The following is a 16,608-nucleotide window of genomic DNA, read 5'->3' as shown; positions in this document are numbered from 1 at the left end:
TAACCACTTTCAACCAATTGTAAACTTTACAAATCTGTAATTGAAAAATCCATAGTAATGCACCACTATGCAGAATTTTGTGAGGGGCACGTGCATTGTGAGAGACGTAGAACAAATTGGGATCGAGTCATGTTCCCTGATTAACCGCTGCTGAAGCCAAAACACTAAAACTATACGTTGATTTGCATGAGTAAGTGGAAGCAGTTGGATTTAAGCGGGTAAAAGCGAAGTCAGTACTTCTCATCAGACTTTTTTTCCCTTGTGGTCTTTTTCATTTCCCCTTTTTCTTTGATTTGTTGACTGCAGTTGGAGACACAATGAGTGAGGGTGATCTGATCTATCAGTAAAAGCTCTGGATCTCCCTTTTTGAATGACGCATCTTTACAGATACAAGCAACACCTTATTGCAATCTTTTACAGGCACGTTTAGAAGGGAGGATGTTGGCTAGGATTGGGTGTGTTGACAGTTCCTGCCAAATCTAGCGTTGTGCTGTCATGTCACAAATTACGCAGTTATAAAGAAATTTCTCAAACTTATTTATCCAAAACCTCTGCTCAGTTTTGCCCGCAGCATATTACATTTTCATAAAAACAAGGAAAAACCGAATTTTGGAAAAAATTTACAGTGTTATGGAGCTAGTTCTAGAAGAATAAAATACATCTGTTACACTCTTCAGTTACTGACACTTTGAGTGTTTGAAATGTTGTTTTTATGTTCCATTTAGTCTGAGAGACTGTTCTTTGTCAATATCAGCCACTTGAGATGGCTGACAACACAGAGAACTTCATCTTTTATATCAGTGTGGCATTACACACATTTACAATGGCATATACGTAGATAGTAAAGACTTTAAATAGTAACTGCTGAATATTTAAAGATTAAAAAAAGGAAACTTTGCAACTGCAATATTGTAGGCTTGTACTTTTTGAATGGACATTACAGAGGGAGAAGGAATGATAATGATGTAGTGTAAATAAATACTTCTACCTATGATTTTAGAACTTTATTTTTCAAGTGAAATTTGTAACAGAAAAAAAACAACAAAACAAAACAGTGCATTATGACAACATCAATGTCAGTGCAAAGTTAATATACAGCATTATATAAAGTGCCAACAATGGTTTTCAGCTTGTTAATATTATGACACTTCAGGCAGTCAATGTGTTTTAATGTGGCATTGCATAAAATATTATCATTCTATTTTGTTTGTGGGTTTAATTAAATAGTGGTTATATCTTAGTATGTTATTTCCACATACACTTACCATTCTGGAAATGTAAGTACATTCATATATAGTTAGAGGTTCTGGTCTACTTTAATCAAGTTCCAGTTGATTTATATTTGTGTTACTCTTACTCCACAGTTAAGTATTCCAAATGTTTGGATAGATTTCCACTGAGAACAGGTGTGCCCCCAAGTACTCTGCTGAAGGATGACTTTAAGAGGGAGGTAAATCCCTCTAAAAGGGCATAGTTTACTTATTGCCCAGAGAGATAATAACAAACCCAATTAGGGCATAATCCACATGTTTTATGCCACATTTCATCCAGCACAGGGAGTTTTTTGTGCATTCAGTTTTTTTTTTACATCCACTTTACTTTGAGATTTGGAACAAGATAGGATGTTGAGCAAGTATCCATTTGTCCAACATATATATATATATATATATATATATATATATATATATGTCCTCATACGTTGGATTCATAATGGAACATCTTGTTCTTTATGGATCTCAGGCTGAAATGAAGGGAGGAGGATGTCTCCGACTGCAAGGCCTCAGAGAACTTGACATCCAAGGAACGGTTCATCTGAGACTTCCTCTTAATGGAGTTTTGTATTGTCTCTGAGGTGAAATAGTAGACGATGGGGTCGAAACAGCAGTTGGACACAGCAATGCACAGAGCGATGGGATATATGGTCCGAACCACCGATTCCACCGCGCAGCCCTCCAAGGTTTTCGTCCGCACCAGTGCGTAGAAAACAAGGTTGACATTGTAGGGGATGAAACAAAAGCAGAAGATGGAGAGGTGGACGATGATCATCCTCAAGATCTTTTTCTTGTTCAGCTTCCCTCCTCGACTGACAGTCTGCGGCCTCCTCAAAGTTTGGAGCACCATAGCGGAGCAAACCACGTTCAGTATCAGGGGGATAAGGAACCCCACTGTCTCAATGAAGATCACCACCTTAGAGAGATGGCTCTTCCACTGATTTGAGGAGAAGTTCTCAAAGCAGGATATTGTATTATTTTTTTGCTTGTTTGTACTATCCAGCATGAAGCCTGTTGGAAGACTTCCAGAAAGAACCAGAATCCAAACGGCGGCGCACACAATTTTAGCATTGCGTTTGGTCCGGAGCCCTCTCGAACGGAAGGGGTGAACGATGGCAAGAAAGCGATCCACGCTGATGCATGTTAGGAAGAGGATGCTCCCGTACATGTTGGTGTAAAAGAGTGAAGCAGAGAGCTTGCAGAGCAGACTGCCAAATGGCCAGTTCTGCTGGATGAAGTAAAAGACTCTCAAAGGGAGTGTGAGCACAAATAACAAGTCCGATACCACAAGGTTCATCATATATGTTGTGGTCTCATTGCGCAGTTTCAGCGAACAAGTAAAAATGTACATGGCTGCTACATTGGTGATGAGTCCCACCATGAAGACAATGCTAAACACAATACTGTAGAGTGGATATTTGAAGTTGTCATTCTTCGGGCAGTTGGTGGTGTTCATCGGCAGAGAATTATTGTCCAAGTTGCTGAGGCTGCTAACCCATTTCTGAGTCGAACTCTCCATCTGAACAGTCATGTTGTACATCTCAATGAGAAACAAAGGCACACTATGGGGTGGCAGTTAGGCGAGACTACACAATAAGAGGATTTCCCTCAATCCACGATTCAACAGGGGAAAACAAAGCATGCGCAGCAGACAGATTGTTTCCAACCGCAAGATGGTCTTGCCTTCAAGGGCACATAGATCTCTTTAATGTTTTTTTTCTGCTGGCAGTTCAAAACTGAAGCGATCAAACACTTCTCTGTGGCATTCTTGAACAAAGCCTCATGTTGAAGGCATTTCACCCCAGAGACTGGAGCCAGACCCCAACTACCTCTTCCCCTCCCCCTTCCTCCTGCCCTTTTCCCCAGCCACCCCACAAGATTGTTGCCCCAAGCTTAGAAGCTACTCACTTCAAAGTTTCAATTCACACAGTTCTTTCCTCTGCTTTGACTTGAGCAATACCATCCACAAGCAGCTAAAGGGAGTAGTCCTGTTAGAATCCACTCCTAGTATATCCAATTGAGAAAAAGCAAACTTCTTATTCCAACATACTAATTAAAGTATTCTAAAATAGTTGTAGTTCCCCGACTTTTCTTGAAGTATCCTTTCAATTAGCCCTCTTTGTTCTCAGTCCCACATATAGTCCAGTGATTGTAGAGCACCTGTAGACCGCATGCAGCACTCCCTGAGTGTGTGATAGTGCAAATGAGCGAGTCAGACTGGCTTCAACCGAGGGTCTGTTGGCCCACCCCCTTCCTCACTGCTCTGTCTTGGTGTCTAAGTCAGTAGTAGCCCAAGGGGCATTCTGTGCTGTGTGCATTGAAGAGGCGGGAGAGAGGCAGCTGTGCTGTGGAGGACTTTACAAGCCGTTGTTATCATGACTAACGTATCTGACTAACCATGGCTCCTCCTACCTCCTGGATAGATCCCTCCTCCTCTGACAGAGAAGCCAAACAGCAAAAAATTATTATTAAACAGTGTGCAAGGTGCAAACTGTATCTTTTGACAACTTTTAATGTATTGTTGTATTCTTTAATATTAAACCTTACCCAAAAGAAAAAAAAACAAATTCAAGAGATTGTGCTTTACAGGCTTATTGGTGTTCTCACATGGTGTGTCTTGAAATCTGGAGCTATAAAATGTGGATAGAATAGCTCAGTTAGTGGGACTTTGAAATAATTTGTTGAGAAATGTTTGAGTTCATATTGAAATCTCGAACTCGTGCAGATACTGGTATCTTGACAAAGAGTTCTGCGTTGTAAGCTTACTAGGGAGATTACTAGGGAGTCATGCCTTTAGCATGGACCAGTTAGCCCCTGCTGGTAGATGCCATAATTACACCTTCTGACTGCAAAGCGCATTGTAATATAGTATAATATAATGTATAAACAATATAATAATTATTATATTATTATAATTTTATTTTATCTGAGTAGCAAGAGACTTTTGCTACTTGTCGGAGAGAAACCATTTAAATATATTAAAGAGCTCTCACTTGATTTTATTGCATGAACAGAGAAACTGCATCTCTGTGCTTTTCCAAACAATAACAAAGATTAAAAAAAAAAAAAAAAAAAAAAAAAGCGGAAGTACAACCAGCTACCTCAGCAAAACGTCCTTCAGTTTAGAGACATTATTTTTGGGTTAGGCAAGACATTCTGGATTACACCACACCCTATGACACATTGCACGTAACTTTCAACAACAATATGCAACGTATTATGCAATACTGTGAGGAGTCTTTGATTAAATAATAGAGGGATCGTAATTCTGGAAGTATTTTCTCATTCATTCATTTTCATGTAGGGATTTTAGACAAAAGTCCTCAATGACCATGAATAACCAGTGCAGAAAATCATATTAAACTTAAAGACAGCAGCACATTATAAAACAAAATACTGATTTATAGACATTTATTATGCATATTAAATGCAATTTATTTCTAGTCATTCATACCATTCATATAAAAAAGACGGTGAAGAATGTTAGAAATTATTTTATTGTTATAAATCAATTTCTCCATAGAAAGGGAGTTTAACTTCCAAACCAATACGTGTTTAGACTGGCAGGTGATAAAACAGGCCAAAAATCCTCAGTCAAAACTCAAATATTTGATGTTGTAAACCTTACAAACATTGTGATATTTCAAATGTTTCACTTTTCTTTGTACAGAAAAAAAGAAATGAATAAGTAAACATACTCCCTAAATGGCGTAAACTGACGCTTTTGGAAAGTTGTAACCTGGTCGGCGAATGCTTTGTTATTGCGCCATTTGAGGCTGAGATTTGACAGTTTGTAACATGCTGACATGTATATTCATGTCTAATGTATTGTGTGTGACATAACATTACCAAAGCAAACATCAGCAATGCTAGAGTGTTTGAGATTTTATTAAGAAGTGAAAATACTCAGCAAACTGACATGAAAATATAACTCAGAAAGCCTGTGCCGACCCTGTAAAACATGTAAGATGTTTTATGGCCATTGTTCTGTTTTCCCCATGGGACTCTCTTAAAACAAACACCACCAAGGTCAGGGAGACATTTTTGGTGAAAAACAGACATGTCATTGTCTGCTGCACGCAAGACCTCCAACAAAACCATTGCACTGAACACATAAAAACAAGACTCTCATTTGTGCACTGCTACTAGATGAAACGTATGTCTCAGGAACGCAAAGCATCTCATTTCAATAGCAGGAAACTGCGCAAAGGCCAAGGTATGCTCGACTGGGGACCAACAGAAGTGTTAGCTGTCCCTCGTGTCATTTAAAAAAACTATAGACATCTACAGTACCTTGTCCTTGAAAAAAAAATAAAATATATATATATATATATATATATATATGTGTGTGTGTGTGTGTGTGTGTGTGTTAATGCATCATTTTGTTGACAAATTATATTTGCTAAAAATAAATTGTTCAGCATAGTGGTGAAATCTCATTAAATACATTTTTTTTTTTTCATTTTAGCATATTATTAATTAAGAGTACACTGTAAAAAAAAATTATAATAATTTTACGGAAAATAACAGATTTTTTTACAGTCATTTTCTTTTCTTTTAAATTATACTCAAAACTCTGTAAAATTACAAACAATGTATGTAAACTCAGCTGTTATTTTAAGTATTATGACATTAATGAAAAATTACAGTAATTCACATATTTTTTACAGAAAATTTACTGTATATTTTATACAGTATTTGTTCTGTTTTCTTAAATTACAAACAAATGTATGTAAAATTACAAAAATAATCAGTAATTAAACAGTATCAAAACAGTTAAATGATAAAACGGTCAAATGAATGGAAGCCAAAAAACCCTGTAGAATTAAAGTAAAATATCCTAATTTAAATAAACTGAAAAACACTGTTATTTTACAGGTATTTCCTGAATTATTACAATCAAATACCTTCACTTTTAAAAAATCGTAAAAAAAAAAAAAAAAAAGGTCAACGACTGGCAGCAGTGGCTGCCAAACAAAGGCTGTAAAATTAAAAGTAAAATATCCTAATTTAAATAAACTGAAAAACACTGTTATTTTACAGGTATTTCCTGAATTATTACAATCAAATACCTTCACTTTTAAAAAATCGTAAAAAAAAAAAAAAGGTCAACGACTGGCAGCAGTGGCTGCCAAACAAAGGCTGTAAAATTAAAAGTAAAATATCCTAATTTAAATAAACCGAAAAACACTGTTATTTTACAGGTATTTCCTGAATTATTACAATCAAATACCTTCACTATAAAAAAATCCTAAAAAACGGTCAATAACCGGCAGCTACGGCTGCCTACAAAAACCATAAAATTAAAGTAAAATATTTTAATTTAAATAAAGTGCAAAAAACTTTAACAAAAATTTTCTTTAAATGTTAAAAAATGCTTTTATTTTACAGGTATTTCCTGATTTGTTTCAAATGACTGGCAACAACAGAACATTAAACACTAACAGATCTCTCAAGATCTCAGCATCTTCACTTATTACAGTCTAGACTTTATTTCTTTTATACTAAGGTTCTTATTGAAAATTAACAAGGATTTAGATGTTGATGTTTTATTGAAAAAAAAAAGGTTGATGTCACCGTTATGGAGGTAAGCGTTTGCTTTAGTTGGGCTCTTGACTCTTGACTTTTTCTATGTTAGTTTTATCTGGCTGCTTTAACTGTGTGTTTTGAATGCGTGTTTGTTATAGCAAAAAGTGCAGGAGAAATGCTGATCAGGTGATTTTGGCTGCTTGTTGATAATATAGTTATCATAAAGTGGCCTGATTCACTGATATCATTTAGTGTAAAATTTCTGAGTATATTAACTGTTAATTTCATGTGATTTACTGTAACCTTGATATTGTGTTATCATATTATAATAACCTGGCTTTCTGATTTGTAAGTCATTATGCAGAAAATGTTTTCAGCCATGTGTTTTTTTTTTTTTTTTTGTGGGGGGGGGGGGGGGTCCACGGAGACATCAATTATCAACATATGAATCTCAACAATGGTGACAATCAACAAAGCTTTTTTTGTGACTTTAGTAGCTTGTTTTGTGACGTTCAGAGTTGATCTGAAATTTTCTTTTTTTTTTGTCACCATTGTTGAGATTCTTGATGTCTGTGTGAGTCTGCATGACCTTGACAAAACATTTTCTGCATAATGATTTAATTAAATTGTTTATAGTATTATAGTACTGCAGTAGTATTGGCATGTTAAATTACAACTAATATTAAACAATTTAGTCAAAGACTAAATCAGATCAGACCACTTTATGATGATTATATCATCTGATCTGAGTTTTTCTTGCATTTTTTGCTATAACAAACATGTATCAGAAACACACAGTTAAAACAGCCAGAGAAATACTAATGTTAAAGAGTCAAGGGTCAAGAGCCCAACTAAAGCAAGCACTGACCACCAGAATGGTGACTTCTAACTTTATTATTTTATTCAATAAAACATCAACATCTAAACCTCTGTTAATTCTCAATAAAAACTTTAATATGAAATGAAGTCTGGATTGTAATAAATGAAGATGCTGAGCCTTGAGAGATCTGTTAGTGTTTCATGTTCTGTTGGGATTTAAAGGGTTTCTGTATCATCTGTTTTGTGGATCACCATTGTGCTGGAGAGTAGAGGCTGTGCTTCAGTCCAGGATGAGCCAGAAAACATTGGTGTTATGTTGCATGTTGCATTTCATCAAAAATAACTTAATTTGTGTTTCGAAGATGAACAAAGGTCTTACGGGTGTGGAACGACATGAGGGTGAGTACTTAATGACAGAATTTTCATTTTTGGGTGAGGTGAACTAACCCTTTAAGGAAATACTATACTGTAATAGAATACACTTAAGTGCGAACTGAACGTAATGTTTTTAGACACTTAATTACATGTATATATATATATAAATACACCGATCAGGCAACATTATGACCACTGACAGGTGAAGTGAATAGCACTGATTATCTCTTCATCACGGCACCTGTTAGTGGGTGGGATATATTAAGCAGAAAGTGAACATTTTGTCCTCAAAATTGATGTGTTAGAAGAAGGAAAAATGGGCAAGCGTAAGGATTTGAGCGAGTTTGACAAAGGCCAAATTTTGATGGCTAGACGACTGGGTCAGAGCATCTCCTGGTCTGCAGTGGTCAGTATCTATCAAAAGTGGTTCAAGGAAGGAACAGTGGTGAACCGGCGACAGGGTCATGGGCGGCCAAGGCTCATTGATGCACGTGGGGAGCGAAGGCTGGCCCGTGTGGTCCGATCCAACAGACGAGCTACTGTAGCTCAGATTGCTCAAGAAGTTAATGCTGGTTCTGATAGAAAGGTGTCATAGTTTATTGCGTATGGGGCTGCATAGCCGCAGGCCAGTCAGGGTGCCCATGCTGACCCTTGTCCACCGCCGAAAGTGCCAACAGTGGGCATGTGAGCATCAGAACTGGACCACAGAGCAATGGAAGAAGGTGGCCTGGTCTGATGAATCATGTTTTCTCCACATCCACATCACGTGGACGGCCGGGTGCGTGTGCGTCACTTACCTGGGGAACACATGGCACCAGGATGCACTATGGGAAGAAGGCAAGCCGGTGGAGGCAGTGTGATGCTTTGGGCAATGTTCTGCTGGGAAACGTTGGGTCCTGCCATCCATGTGGATGTTAATTTGACACGTTCCACCTACCTAAGCATTGTTGCAGACCATGTACACCATGGAAACGGTATTCCCTGGTGGCTGTGGCCTCTTTCAGCAGGATAATGCGCCCTCACTCAAAAAAATTATACTTTAAACTAACTCGTCATGGACAGTGGTTCCACACAACCAACTTAGTTTTTATTAACATTAAAGGTTTATTTTTAATCTATGCAAAATCCTTGAGTTGTGACAACACAACTGACTAAAGAAGAATCTATGTAAAATAGTTATGTCCAACCAACTCAATTCAATCATGGACAGTGGTTCCACATGATTGAAACAAGTAAAACCCAATAGAATCAACCATGTTAAACTAACTAGAATCAATTGTGTTCATTTAACTTGATTGAATGGTTTTAGTTTAAATAAAATAGTTTTCATATAAATTGATTTTTACAAATAATCCTACAATTAATGCTTCTTGTTTAGTCTTATGATTTACATAACTATTGTGATATTCTGTGTTGGCAGTCTAGAAGCGATACTGGTTTTATCCAGAGCACTACCATAGTGATTACTTTATTATTAAAGTAATTTGAAATTTTGTTAGCAGGTCCTCAACCCAAGCACAAGCTCAGCACTTCACAACAATGGTAACCCCAAAACTATTAACATAACAGAAACTTTTAAATACCAACATAATAGAACAGTAAACATTAAAAAGTCTCTCCATTTTCTCATCTTGCTAAAAACTGCTTAAAATAACACTTTATTTCAACATTTACTCTCCCAGTTCAGCCCCTTTGCAAAGCATGATAGGAAGTGAAAGTCCTGTTTGATTGAGTCCTGGTTGAGTTTACTTGATTGAAACATGTTATTTTAATATGAAAACATCAAGTTAAGTCAAAAAGTAATTGTTTCAAGTTAATTTAACATGAAGCAATTAAATTTGAACCAGAAACCTAATACAATGGTGTTGAATCAAAATAAGTTGTTTAAATAAAGTGAACAGCATCAAAAATCATTTTTTGAGTGCTGCCACAAAGCAAAAATGGTTTAGGAATGGTTTAGGAGCACAAAGAGTTTAAAGTGTTAACTTGGCCTCCAAATTGCCCAGATCTCAATCCAATTGTGCATCTGTGGGATGTACTGAACAAACAAGTCCGATCCATGGAGGCCCCACCTCGCAACATACAGTACTTAAAGGATCTGCTGCTAACATCTTGGTGCCAGATACCACAGCTAAACCTTCAGGGGTCTAGTGGAGTACAAGCCTCGACAGGTCAGGGCTCTTTTGGCAGCAAAATTGGGGCCAATGCAATATTAGGAAGGTGGTCATAATGTTATGCCTGATCAGTGTATATATAGTAGGACTTAAGTACATCTTAATATGGAATTATGGGATTTCACAATTGCTCCTATTGTCTTTAAACTGCGTCAAATCTGTTAACTTTGAATGTAATATCAAATAACCCTCAAGTTGTTCCAAACCTGTATGAATTTCTTTCTTCTGCTGAACACAAATGAAGATATTTTGAAAAATATGGGTAACCAAACAGTTGATGGAGCCCACTGACTTCCATAGTATTTTTTTTTTCATACTATTGAAGTCTATGGGGCCCATCAACTGTTTGGTTTCCCATATTTTTCAAAATATCTTCTTTTGTGTTCAGCAGAAGAAAGAAATTCATACAGGTTTGGAACAACTTGAGGGTGAGTAAATGATGACAGAATTTTCATTTTTGGGAGAACTAGAACTTTAAGACTGTTTTAAGAAACAGTCATGAAGGTGCACTCTCTTAAATGGCCTATTACTTCAGTAATATTATAATATCTGCAAGTACAGGGTTTAAAAATATATACTTTTAAAATTTGAAGTACAAGCGCACATTCAATACAATTAGGTGCACTTATTTTTCTCAAGTGTTAGTTTTTGTAAGTGAGATTGTGTTGATGCTTACATAATTACTGTACCAACTAATGTAGAAACACTGGATATTGACTATACACTAAAGAGTAAAAAGATCAGATTTCATTACTTACGAAATAACAGTACGGACAGTTAATCAGGATTTGAAAACCAAATCAGATTTGTGTGGCATGTGAAAACCCTTTATACCATCAATTAAAGCTGCATTAGAACGTGACATTTCACAAATTGTATACATAATGCACTTATCTGTATCTGTTCATTAGGGAAAAACGATTTGTGGGAAAATCCAGTATGTATGTTCTTCCTGCTTCCCTTTGGTCATAATATCTTATCAGTAGACAGCTAATAGTTGGGTTAGGTTAATAGCTGCCTTGGTCGAAACACATTAAATATTTAGCCTTACAGACAGTTGGTCTGCATATAATGGACAAAAAAACAAAAAACAAAAAAAATCAATATCATGGCTCTTTGATTGTTGACTATTGAGAGGGTGTATTTATACAGTACATGTGGGCATATTACTGATGGCTACTTGGCCATTATGTGGTACATCCTGTGTACAATCTATAGTTGATGGTTTGCTTTTTGCAAATAGAAACACATTATAATGTGTACCAGATGTTTCTTACTGTTTCCAAATCTAACTTAAGAGGACTAGTTTCCCTTATAGTTTTTGCAGGAATAGTTCATCCAAAAATTAAAATCTGGCCCTTTAAAGTAGTCAGTAGTAGACTGGACTTTTCCAAATATTCCCTTGTGAAAATAGTGCACTTTTCCATTATAGGAAAAATAGCAGCCGGAACATTGTGCTACAGATTTCCTTTTGTGTTCCATGCACTGAAGAAAGAAAGTCATACAAGTTTGTGAAATCTTTCCTACCTGGTTGCCTTCTCCCCCCAAAAAAGTTCTGTTAAAGCTCTTGTATTTGCTGGTGTTTATGGCACACAGCCTCAATTTTCATATGTCAAGGGAGAGGTGTTTATTTGATGTTGCAATTCACAAATTCAGAAGAGTGGTTGGTTGTTGACAAAGAATGTGTGGCAACATGTTTGTACAAACTGAAAAGACACTGCGTCATGAGTCAGTGTTGCACCATTGGCAATTCTTGCAAAATTCTGGGTACTGGTAGGAAGGAAAAGTGAATGCAGTGATGCAATGTGCACAACCAAGTAACATCTTCTAAGAAAAAGAAATGTAAGAGGAAGTAAAGTATATACATTGATGTTGGCAAGTCTCTCACCAGTAGCGAAAATGCTTTTGTTTTGCATTTTGCAATACAATTTTGCTATACAAATTATGTAATTATGTAACAGAAACACGTGTGATTGGTAAACGCGCCAGTTGGGTGGATCGAATATACAAAGTATGTTTACGAAGTTTCAAAGTTTGTTTAACCAATATTATCACATTATCATTAAACATATATTCTATTAGATGAATATTTTGAAACAAATTTCCATGACTTTTCCAAAACTTTCTGGTTTATTCATTTTTCCAAAACTTTTCCAGGCCTGGAAATCGCTGTTTTAAAATTCCATGACTTTTCCAGGTTTTTCATGACCATACGAACCCTGTTTACATGTTAATTGTCTGTCACACTTTTTGAGCATAGATATGAAAATGGCTTTTCCAACTTAAAGGTGCAGTATGTAGGATTTCTGTCCGCTAGAGGTCGCTAGAGGCCTATTCAAAACAAAGGCGTAGCTTGGTGATGCCAAGTTTGAGCGCGGAATCTTGGGACATGTGGTCTTCACCTCAACAGATGGTGTAAAAGAATAGGGATAGGACTTGGGAAGAAATCATGTTCATGGATGCGATTATTAACGTTACTGTAGTATGAAGCAGAGCAGGTCCGAGTGTTGTGGGAGCTGAACGAGGCCACTGGAGCGATTGCGCAACACACGCCTCACGAGCAGCTGAACTTTTATTACGCCACAGTCGCCGGCACCGCTTCCGCAAAAATAAAGTTGCATCTGATTATGCTATGTTAGCTACTTGACAAAATAGTGTTTTTCTCTGAGGCATGCCTAAAATAATAAAGCATGGTACTCGCAAAAAATCAAGAAAATTTGATTTAAACAATAAGACTAAACGTGTTGAGCTATATAACAATAATTATTTTTCTGTCTATAAATGTAACCAAACAGTTGTTCCCTTGTCTATTAAAACGTGTAATATATTAAAGCGTCTTTGGTGTTTCCATGGAAACCGAGGGTAACACGGGTATGAAGCAATTTACAGGCGACTCCTGACACGTCCCAGAGCCTTGGTTACAATAGCAATTTTAAAATAACATAAGAATAATGACACTGACATATAACCTGACAACATCTCATCTCATCTCTTCTCATCTCAACTTTTTATGCGTTTTGGCTGTTCATTTACACGACAGCAGTGGCCTGAAAAAGCAAACTTTTGAAAATGAGTTTTAAAGTGCACGTTTTTGAAAATTATACCATTATTGTCTCTGTGTAAATTACAAAAACGTAAATTTGTGAAAACGGTGACATCATGCGCATGTGTATTACATCTTTATGTTAGTCAAGTAGTTTTTCTTTACAAAGCGACATCGCCTACTACTGGCCTGGCAGCATAATACAGTGTTTTTAGTCTTCACAGATCCATGTGAACAGGATTGTTTCTGTCATCTGTACACGCAAAGGAAAATCTTTAAATTTTTAGTACTTTGTTGTTGTGTAAACATACCCTGAGAATTGTTTTTTGTTGTTGTTTCTTTGAACCCACTTTTGGCTCGCAACCTACCAGTTGAGAAACGCTGAATGGTCATATTAACATGATCAGTAACCATAGAAACAAACAAGGATTGGGAACACGACCAAACAGGAAAAGAACAGAACCAACCCAAAACAGAAAGAAACTAACATACTCGTGACAGTATATGAATGATATTAAAAGGCAGGTTTGGACTGTGCATTTGTATACTGTAAAGCTTTGGGCTAATTCTAGTTGGTGAAACAGTGTTCCAAAATGTCACTACTATCTTTTCAGATAGATAGACCACTTCCTGTGAACAAAATCATAATAACCTTTGATTATTTCAAATGTAGGATGGTAATTTTTGCCATTTGATACCTGATAAATGTGAAGTGAATAACAAATGGGGAAAACATTGCGTGTTAGTAGGCTAATAAAAGGTGGGAAGACAAGCATGACAGACAGGAAAATCTAGAGATAAGAGGCTGTTAAGGTTTCCAGACACCCACAGATTTGGTCATGGTAAATCTAGGTCTACACACATTTTAAGATACTACACAATTCGATCAAAGTCTGGAACTACATCCTCCTTTCATGCTGTTTTGAAAGTCAAACCCAAACTCATGTTAACTGTGAGGTCTTGTGCTTTAGAGGAAGTCTTGGAGACGTTGAGGCATGTGTTTTTCTCAGAATGCTCTCACAAGCATGAACTTGACAGCCCTGAGACACAGGCAGACCTTAATTCTGAGTAACAGTATGTAATCTGTGACAACTGCATTTTACAGTGCACTTAGTCTGATGTGTGTTTTCATGTGATATACTGCCATCTAGGGATGTAACACAATAAGGCACAAAAGTCTGTGACTACATTGAAAATCTGAGATTCTTTTTTGTAATTTAAACCTGGACATGAAGATTTAGGATTTTTTTTTTTACATTTTTTTTTAAAAAAATGTTTTAGATGTTTCAAAATTATGATGTAAAATTCAATCACTTTCAAAAAACAAAAGGTTCTGCTAATAATCAAGTAGTCAATTTCAAGGACTACTCGAATGAAAATAAACCCACAGGGTGTTTAGATTTATTATGATGAGACATCAACCATCTCTGCATAAAAGGCATACTTTTATAATATAACTGTTTATTTCAAAAATATGAAATATTTGAACTCTATATCAACATTTTGACACGGTGTTCTAAAAACGTGGCGCTCAAGTTAAAATCAATTCAACTTTTAAAAAACGTGCCTCGAGACCTTGCATTTTTCACCCCATTCCACTGGCCACGTCTCGCATTTTTCAAAGCAAAAACGCGTTCTGTGTGAACTGGCCCTTACTCTGTCTTATCATCTATCACAGTTTTAACATTTATAAATTGGGTAGAGTAAAAACAGAACAGCAGTTTAAAAACTATGTTGGACTGTGTTGTGTTGTTTTGTCTGTCCATGAATACACATATCAAAGATGCCATTATTTAGAAGTAAACACAAACAAAATAAGCTTATTCTTTATTGACTGTTTAATCTGCAAGCATTATAAAAGTGAAGAGAACCTGTATTTAAAGGGTTAGTTCATCCAAAAATGAAATTTCTGTCATTAATTACTCACCCTCATGTCGTCCCAAACCCATAAGACCTTCGTTCATCTTCGGAACACAAATTAAGATATTTTTGATGAAATCCACAAGTTTTTTTATCCTCGATAGAAAACAACGAAATTACCACATTCAAGGTCCAGAAAATAAGTAAAAAGGTTGAACCACTGTAGTCATGTTGACTGTTTTTACAATGTCTTTACTACTTTTCTGGACCTTGAATGTGGTAATTTCATTGCTTTTTTTATCAAGGATGAAAAAAAAAAGTGGATTTCATCAAAAATATCTTAATTTGTCTTACGGATTTGGAACAACATGAGGGTGAGCACTTAATGACAGACATTTCATTTTTTGGTGTACTAACCCTTTAATGCAGACCACTTTGTGGCCTCCCCTGACCCCCAGGGCTAGTCCTCCAGTCCAGTGTCAGAAGGTGAGTGAGAACAATTAAACAAATAGTGAACTGTTGTCATCTTGCTAGTTAATCTAGACTAAATAGACTTCATCTATGTACATCCTGTGTGGAGCCTGGACCTGCTGCCCAGCTACACCCATGTCTGCTCAGAGAGAGAAGAGGATTGCAGTTCCAGTTCCAGTCTTAAAAGTGCCACAGAGTGTCCACTCTTTTTGTTTTGTAACTATTTTATTGATCACATGCGTTTTTGTTTGTTACTTAATAAAAAGTTCATATGAGAACACGTTGGGATTTTTTTTTGTTTTCGTCCCTTGGGGGAAGGACCATTCACCATTCTTGAAAGCAACTTGAAAGCACCATTCTTTCAAAGAGTGTCAGATTACCTAGCAACAGCCCTGCTCTCTTCTCCTATGTAAGATCGCTGGAGTGCTGGAGTCTATCCCAGCATCTCAGGCTGAAGAGAGGGAAACACTCTGGGCATCAATGGTGTTTACACATTTCACAATAATTAGTGGTGCTTTTTGAATCATTCATTGAAAACGATTTTTTTAAAAATAATTCATTCAAATTCATTAAACATTTTTAAATAGACTGCAGCAATTAACATTTTGTCAGAACCTTTAGTAAATTACATGTTATTTTGTTTAGTTGTCTGTTCAGAATCATGGGAGATTTGTGATCACTATTTAAAACAAACAAAAAAAAATTGTGATTGTCAATTTATCCAGAATCGTGCAGCTCTAGTGCTTGCGAAGCGAATCTCAAATGCTTACTATTCTTCTTCCATACAAACTTCGGCGCGTAACTAATCCCACACCGTTGACGTAGAATGAAGTGTAAAATCATGTGGCTTATTTAGGAGAGATGTGCTATGACTTTTATAAGTGATCAGACATACGATGTTCGCACAGCGGGCAAAAAATCCAGACTTAACTTTGGACAGAACTTTGTGTCATATCTCTGCATCAGTATGTCATACAATCTTGAGGTTGAGCTAATTTGACTTGGCTTAGCAAGCTAATAAATAATGACATTAAACTTCCTAGCCAAGCCCTAGCAACCACTTACA

At 36.4% G+C, this 16,608-nt stretch overlaps 1 protein-coding gene across 1 annotated transcript; it reads right to left on the bottom strand.

Annotated features, from left to right (window-relative positions):
• Positions 1–989: 989 nt before the first annotated feature.
• lpar6a (lysophosphatidic acid receptor 6a) lies at positions 990–3,642 on the bottom strand. Its single transcript, XM_051863919.1, has one exon. The coding sequence runs from the start codon at positions 2,809–2,811 to the stop codon at positions 1,693–1,695; it is 1,119 nt and encodes a 372-aa protein (XP_051719879.1). The 5' UTR covers positions 2,812–3,642; the 3' UTR covers positions 990–1,692.
• Between the last annotated feature and the right edge of the window lie 12,966 nt (positions 3,643–16,608).

This window comes from Ctenopharyngodon idella, chromosome 15, assembly GCF_019924925.1.
Source record: "Ctenopharyngodon idella isolate HZGC_01 chromosome 15, HZGC01, whole genome shotgun sequence".
Lineage (NCBI taxonomy): Eukaryota > Metazoa > Chordata > Actinopteri > Cypriniformes > Xenocyprididae > Ctenopharyngodon > Ctenopharyngodon idella.
Note: the sequence above shows the minus strand (reverse complement) of the source record. Positions and strands in the feature narration are given on the sequence as shown.

Excerpts from the sequence above, each read along its gene's own strand:
- lpar6a (XM_051863919.1), bottom strand. The coding sequence starts at position 2,811 with ATGTACAACATGACTGTTCAGATGGAGAGTTCGACTCAGAAATGGGTT.